At 41.9% G+C, this 7,961-nt stretch overlaps 1 protein-coding gene across 1 annotated transcript; it reads right to left on the bottom strand.

The window, feature by feature from the left end:
• Window positions 1–2,096: 2,096 nt before the first annotated feature.
• On the bottom strand, window positions 2,097–6,127 carry LOC115928019 (sterile alpha motif domain-containing protein 9-like). The gene has a single exon (XM_030994520.1). The coding sequence runs from the start codon at window positions 6,040–6,042 to the stop codon at window positions 2,188–2,190; it is 3,855 nt and encodes a 1,284-aa protein (XP_030850380.1). The 5' UTR covers window positions 6,043–6,127; the 3' UTR covers window positions 2,097–2,187.
• Between the last annotated feature and the right edge of the window lie 1,834 nt (window positions 6,128–7,961).

Genomic DNA, 7,961 nt, shown 5'->3' with positions numbered 1-7,961 from the left:
AATTGATTCATATCTTCTTTTGCTTTTTTGGAATATGTAGAGTACAAAGCAAAATACATACAACTGGACCATATGGAAAACACAGACTGTTAATCAACATCCCAAAAGACATATCATGGCGAATTATCAGACTCCTGCTCAAAATCTCTCACTGAGCAATTTTCTCTCTAGACAGACTGTCTTGCAACCTCAGCACAAGCAAATTCTTGATGACATTTACAAACAAATGATTATATACTGCTACACAAGTCAAAACGCAACTACATGTACATAACAATAAAATAGTACGGGTATCAATTTAATGCACCTGTTTAATAGATGACAAACAATCTTCAAAATAAAGATCTCAAGGATTTATGTCTACAGCTACAAATATTTCAGATAAATAATTTCAAGTGTAAGCGTTCAGATTTCCATCTTTTGTACTTTGACAGCATTCAAGATTTCATAAAAAACTATACGGTCATCCCCGTTGGTCCTGTTGGAATTCAAGCAGTCTATTTTCTTCAGAAACAAACTTGCTAGTCTGATGATTGATGGGATAGAAATGGAGCACTTTAAACAAACTTTATCCATACAACTGAGGCAGGGGCGTAAATCCCGGGGGTGGGGGGGGGGGCTGCATCCCCCTGGCTTGAAGTAGGGGGGATGGCCTGTAAAATCATCCCCCCCCCTGATATTAAACAAAAAAGAGAGAAAAAAATAGAAGAAAAAGGAAAAAAATGTGATTGTTTCAATTTCAGCATAATGCATGAGAAATGTGTTATTTTTTTTTTATGTATGTATAACTGTATAGCCTACACGTATACAGTATGTCACGATCATTAAGAGTAGTTGCGCGACGTGCGCGAACAAGCACTTCATAAACTTCAGAATAATTTTTCGTTATTTTAAAAGGTATTATTATAGCCCAGACGTAAAGTGCGCCAGGGCGCGAGCACTTAAAAAGTGCAATCATGTACAGTAAATGCCCGGCTCCCTACCCCCATTAAGTGTTATTTAGGGTACGCGTATGCTCGTTCCCTCCCTTTGAGAGCACCCCCCCCCCCCCCCACCCTATCTCAGGACTGCCAACATTTCTGAATCCCCCTTTCGCCGGCTTTTCGCTGGCTTTTCCTGCCTTGGAGACCCACCCCCCCCCCCGAATCCGGAACACTGCTAAATGTACCACATCCCCCCAAAAAACAAAAAACAAAACAAAACAAAAGAAATTCAGGTGAGCTCTAGTCGATTGAGGGGGACTGGGGGCTGATGTTTTTACTTTTTAAAATGAAATAATCCTGAATGAGCTTTCAAAGCTAGCTGGAATTTCAAGAATTTGATCCCGGGATTTGATCAATATTATTTTTCTATGAAATTCAAGATATTTTATAACCTCCTTTTTACATTTCTCAGGATTCCAAAGAGAGAGAGAAAAAAAACCCACCCCCTTTTAAAAGAAACTAAGAGTCGAGAACGGTACAACGAATCGTCTTCTTTCTCTAATGATTTAATGAAACGTAAAAGCTTCCGCGCTTTGCGCGGGTGGGGGAAGGGAAAACTGAATTCAGATGAGGATTAAAAGTCGAGAACGATACAACGAATTGTCTTCTTTCTCTAATGATTTAATGAAACGTAGAAGCTTCCGCGCTTCGCGCGGGAGGGGGGGAAAGGAAAAACTGAATTCAGATGAGGATTAAAAGTCAAGAACGGTACAACGAATCGTCTTCTTTCTCTAATGATTTAATGAAACATAAAAGCTTCCGCGCTTTGCGCGGGAGGGGGGAAAGGAAAAACTGAATTCAGATGAGGATTAAAAGTCAAGAACGGTACAACGAATCGTCTTCTTTGTATCTGTGTATCTGTGTATGTATGCATGTATAAATTTATGTACATGTGTTTGGGTATGTGTGTGTTTGTTGTTTGTTCGTTTGTGTGCGTTTGCGTGTGTGCGTGTGTGTGTGCGATTGTGTGTGTGTGTGTGTGTGTGTGTTGTGTGTTGTTTATTTGTGCGTGCGCGAACGCGCGCGTTGGCTTAAATTAGTGTAGGCGTGTGTTCGTGCTAGTATGTGATGGCTATCGCCGATCATCCCCCCCCCCCCACTCCTCGGTACGGATTTACGCCCCTGAACTGAGGACATCTTCACGTGTGTATTTTCTAAGCAACATATTCGTTAGAAACTAAGCTTCTTGATATCACATAGAACTTTAGGAGTCATAGCTTACAGGGCGCTCATTAATATCAGCAATTTGATTGACGTATGAAGTGTAGTTTGTAGAACTTTCTTTTGCAATGAAGGGGGTCTCTCTGTTGTCCTTGTACACTACATCATACGCAAGAGGGCCAGCAAATGAGAACCCTAGGTAAAACTGAACTGGTTCCTGGCTAGGTACACCCTTGATGGGAAGAGACAGAGTGATCTTCACCGGTTCTTCTCCATCCGGGTTGTACAAGACAAAGTGCTTGCTGTCTAGGACACCATCCAATCGCCTGAGTCTCTTCTTGATGGAGTCTTCTTTCCATATGTCATACGTGACTCGTCCAAGGGACTTCCTGTGGACAAATTGGGATTTCTTATTCTGAAGTCCAAGGTAGAACTCTGTGGCAGGCTTAAGGGGGCTGTAATTTTGACGAATTCTGGATCGTCTTGGCAGGTCGTGTCGAGACTCTACATACACCTTATTGCGGTATCTACCAGTCCACCTAGCATTCAGCTGCCTAATTGTCTCTCCGATTGGTTTGCTTCCTTCTCTGGGTCTGCCATCGGGCCAATTCAACAGCATCTCAAAGAACAAGCCATAGAACCCATCGTTTTTTCCCTCCATCATCTTCAAGATGTTCACTGACTTTCTGGCCTCCTCCTCATCTAATCCTTCATCGGAACAGACTGACAAGGCAAAGAGGGTAAACACAAAGTTCTTGATGTCGAACAGACTTGGACTTCTAAGGTTTTGCCTGAGCAAAGCTTGAGCCTGTTTGAGATCGCCCACTTTCTTCTTTGAGGCCATGTCAAAGATCTGTTGGTATCCATCCGCATTCATCCTTTTCACTTCAGATCGTCTCATTGCATAAGCAGTTTCCACTGGGTACTGTGCATGCACACGTACATCTTCAAGCTGTGGAGACGACAGAGCGAAGAAGCGGTGTTTGGCAGTGTAGATTTTCTCCAATTTGTCATCATAGATTCTGTACGAGGCTCCACCAAATCGTTGCTGTGCACAATGAACAAGATAGTCAGTGAAACGCCCAAGCACTTCATCAACTCTCTTTGACAATGATTTCATGGTATCACTGAATTCAAGGAGTGAAGGTAGGGTGAGATCAGGAGGAATATATTCCGTCATTAGATACCTCCTCAAAGTCTCCAATCCTGTATTCCTGGAACAGAAAGGTCTCACCCTCTTCTGTACTATTTCCAGGAATCGACCAATGGTGGTGATTTCACCGACAAAGCCAGCATAATTCCTTCTTCCTTTATCTTCTTCCATAGCCTTCTGAGCATTTTGAAATGCTGCACAAGATTCATTGAAAGTACTCAACAGCTCCTTCATTTCACAGTCACTGATAACTTCTTGGTCCAACCTGTGCTCATACTGTGTCATCTTCTGTCGAAGGATGATTCCTTTTGTGTCCCACAAATATGGGTTCTTGCTGACAATGCTAAGTGCTATATTGATGGCTTGTTCTGCATTATCAAAATCATCTTCTCGCTTGCTGTGAAGTTGAGCCTTCTGTTGTGCTATGAATGGGTCTTGGAATTTCTTGATGCCAACTTCCATGATCTTGTATGCCTTCGCTCTATCCTCTGCATATACTTCTTCAATGAAAGGAGCAAAGTCAGTATCTCTATCATCTCCATACTCTTTCCTCAGTCTCCTTACCATCAAATCTCTGCAAACCGCCTGAATGTAGCCTTTACTGTAAGACAAGGTGTCCAGGATTGTTGACTCTTCAAGAAGTTCAAGGAACATGTCAGCAGGTGTTTGTTGGAAGAGTTCTCCAAGCTGACCTACAATCTCTGTAGCAATAACAGGATGGACGATTGCAAGGCCTTTCACACAGCCGTCAATATCTTGAATGAATTCTTCATGGAGAAGCAGTTCCAGGAATGGTTGCCTATTTTTCTCCCAGGGTCCAGATGTGTATTGCCGACCACTGGACATCACTCTATCTTGACTTTGCATGAAACCATCACAGGCAGAAACAGGCATTGCAAAACCAGGATTGTACTTCTGCACTACAGCGATATACTTCAATAGATTGAGTGCATTCTTGGATTCTTTGCCAACTCTTGGAAGAATGCCCTTCACAACCTTTTTCAGGTATTCAGGATCACATTCTTTTTTCATCTCCATGAAAGCAAGAAGGAGCTCAGGAGACTCCTCTTCACTGAACACACTCCTCTGCTCAAGATCTTTGGTCTTCTTTGTGAACCACTGATTCTCTTCTGCTGTTAGTTTATGTTCAACACAAACGCATGACTTTGATTCTTCCTTCTGCTGATGGCGTTGCGGCTCTGAGGTTCTTTTGCAATGGATGAGAACAAAAGCCAATCCATTGTTTTCTAAGTACCTGGTTTCTCTTTCAAGGCTTATTAGAAACGGTCGCATGGTCTCAGAATTCAGGTTTTCCAAGAGGAGGACAACTGGCCCTGGCTCTTGTCCTTCCTCGTAGCCATACTTGTGAAAGGCAACAATCTGATTCACTGTGTCATTAGTGAACCTATTGACAACTGCACATCTGTATTGTCGGTGAAAGTCCCACAAGAGGTTCTTTGCTACCGTTGTGCCTCCTGAACCTGCTTCATGAAAGACAGTTGCCATTGAAATGGAAGAGACCTTCTTGCCTTGAGAATCGAGTACTTCATGAACATCAGAATAGAGCCTCTTGTAGACCTGACGCTTCAGAACATGATTGAAGCCCTTGCCTCCATTCAACCTCTCTTCTGACAGATAGAAATTCCACCAGTCAACTTCATGACCTTGATAGAATCGAGACTCTTTCTCTTGAACAAAGTCCAAGAATTTGGGGTTACTCTCATCCATAGAAGTGTTTTCACACTCATTCTTTGCTAGGATTGATATGTCCGACCACTGACTCTGGTGTTTCTTCCTTAGTTCGCACTGTCCTCTTGGAAACTTAGGAAGTTCTGGCAAACGCGTCTCACATGATCCTAGAAGTCTCAACATGTATGTGTTGATCTCCTGCCATGGCACTCCTCCAAGACATCTATCTTTCATATCCTTGCTTGAAACGATGCTTTGACTTTCAAGATGCTGAATCCATTTGTGCAGTATACCCTGATTCTCTGCGATGACAGTGAAATGTTTCAGGTCCTGAAAGGATTTGGAAGTATAGAACTCCTTGAACAACTGTGTCATGACCATGATATCTGAATATGAAAGCAGGAAGAACACAACGACTGCTCTGCCTGGCGGAATGACACCAGGGTGAGAGAAGAACCGGACGGTGTTCAAGACTGCATGTGAGCGTTCTCTCATCCAGTCCATATCTGACATCTTGTCCATTCCTGCCACATTCACATCATTCCGACCATTAGGGAACAGCCAAACAGGAATCTCTGGGAAGTCAATTCCTTCTCTAAGGACATCTACATCCTCTGTCTCTGTAAATTTATCTGCACTCAAGATCTTGATCGATTTCCTCTGATTTACATACTGACAGAGCCCCATCTTGTTGGAATCTGCATTGCAGTCAAAGACAACATTCCATCTGACAGAAGACATGAAGCCAAACCGTTCCTCCAATTCTGCAGAACTGAACTGTTGAGCAGGTGTGTTGACAACCAGAACTGGATAGTAGGATGAATCAAGCTGACCTTTGTCAGACCCAAGAAGAAGTTTAGTAAGCTTTCTTTCTGTATCTGAGTTACTGTCCTTACCTCCAATCCCAGATCCCTGATACAGTGATTTCTGCCTTTCTTGATGATCAAACGGAGGCATTGGGAAATCCACTTCAGATGGATTAGGTGTGGCAGAAGTATAGGATGAGCCATATCCTGTCTCCATGTCTACAGAAGATTCAACAGTGTCCTGATACATCTTAAGCGATGAAACAGGAATGTCTTTTAGAGAAGGAGCTGTTATCGTTTGTGTCTTACCTGGAGCGTCCACACCTCTGGAGTCTACATGGATGGTCGTTAAGCCCATTCGTTCTTGTTCAAGGTAACGCTCCCTCCTTATCATCAAACTTTTGCAATGTACTGCAGTGAGTTCGAAATCTTCTATCAGTTCAGCTTTGGAACACCATTTTAACGTGTAACCATTCACACCTTCAAACTTACTAACAAGTTCATCAGAGAGACGTACATAATTTTTCAGCCAGAAGGTCACGTATTTGTCTGTCCAGTCCTTCATCTCTTTTGATGCTTCACCTGAAATATGTAAGAATAAAAGGATCCAAATTAGAAAGTTCTAAATATTATCATATATGTAAAGACAAAATCAATGTTAACTTATACAAGACATTTGTTCACATAATCAAATGTGATGTCTAAAAAACATACTTTAATGTTTCTTTGGTTATAATACAATACAACTAATTTTGTTTACCTAGGAAAGCCTCATCAGCATTAATGTTTTTTTTTCCCCGATGGTGCTATTTAGGAATCCATTTACACTGGGGGGGGGGGGAGGGTGGCAAATCCAAATTTATGTTTTGCCAAAGGATGTTGGTGCCCAGCTGGGATTCTAACCCTCCACCCTATAACGGAGAGCCAAGTGAATGAACAACTAGTGTACCACGACATCTCCCCATACTTTCAGCATGCATTACAGTACAATGTGATGGAATATGAAGAGGCGAGTTGGCTCAGTCGGTAAAGCGTATGCCTGTTGAACCAAAGATCCTGTGTTCGAATCCAACCCTGGCGGATGACTAAAGCCTGCGTAAGTGGAAAACACTCCGTCCATCGGATAGGACGTTAAATGGAGGCCCCGTGTAGAGGAGAGTCACCACCGTTGCACGTTAAGAACGCACTGCGCTATTCGTATAAGAGTAGGAGGAAACTAAGGTGTAGTGTTCCACCTGGACCCCCTATCAGTTATACCTGGAGAGACCTAAGGGTTACAGTGATTCAGTTCGCTTTTCGCCTCACAGACACAGGTGCCGCCAAATTATTAATACTTATAATAATGAATATTGATAATAATAATAAATTACCCCCATTCTTGTTCTACCACCATTAAAAGTACATGTACCACACAAAATGAATTTTGGGCATTTGGTATTAACAATTGCCTTAAAGAAAAATCCAACATTAATTGCAGAAAAATCAGAGAAGCATACTGGTGAAACTTTGAATGAAATGGGACAAAAAAGTAAAATGTAATGCATTGTTAAAAGTTCTAATTACTAAAGGTGTGGGCTCTTCACATTTGCTAAATCAGTAATGTCTCTGTGATGTAGTAGCGTACAGGAGAGTTGTCCTTGTCTACATAACAATCCCCAGACTAAATTACCGTTTCGATATTCGCATCTTTTTAGTGATCTCATATTTCAAACATCTGTACCGTAGTTCTCTTATTTTTGCTCTTATTTATCTCCAACTTCCACCGTTCTGTTTATCTTATTTTTCTGTTTTCATACACATGAACTTCTTGCAAGGGTTGGATTGCCCTTTACTTCAGCTATGTTCCCTCAAACAGAATAAACACACATGGTTCCGATAAAGGCGTGAAATAAACTTTCTACCTTTTAACAAATCACAAATTTCCTTCAAATCAAATTCAATGTAAAAGATGTAAGGATAGGGACAGGATAGGATAAGGATAGCTCAATGTATAATATAATTGTTCTTACCTGTATCTGCTTTCTCTGTGCTTGTTAGAGATTCTTTTTCTTTGTCCACAGCATCCTCTGGCCCACATTTATCCTGTATCATTGCAAATGAAGCGAGTGCTCCGGATGTTGCTAGAGGAGAACTACCAGCTGGGAGACCAGAAGTTCCTTCCTCTTGATT

The sequence above is a fragment of the Strongylocentrotus purpuratus genome, unplaced genomic scaffold (genome assembly GCF_000002235.5).
Source record: "Strongylocentrotus purpuratus isolate Spur 01 unplaced genomic scaffold, Spur_5.0 spur5_scaffold_21, whole genome shotgun sequence".
Lineage (NCBI taxonomy): Eukaryota > Metazoa > Echinodermata > Echinoidea > Camarodonta > Strongylocentrotidae > Strongylocentrotus > Strongylocentrotus purpuratus.
The sequence above is the reverse complement of the archived record's forward strand: the minus strand, read 5'-3'. Positions and strand labels throughout refer to the sequence as shown.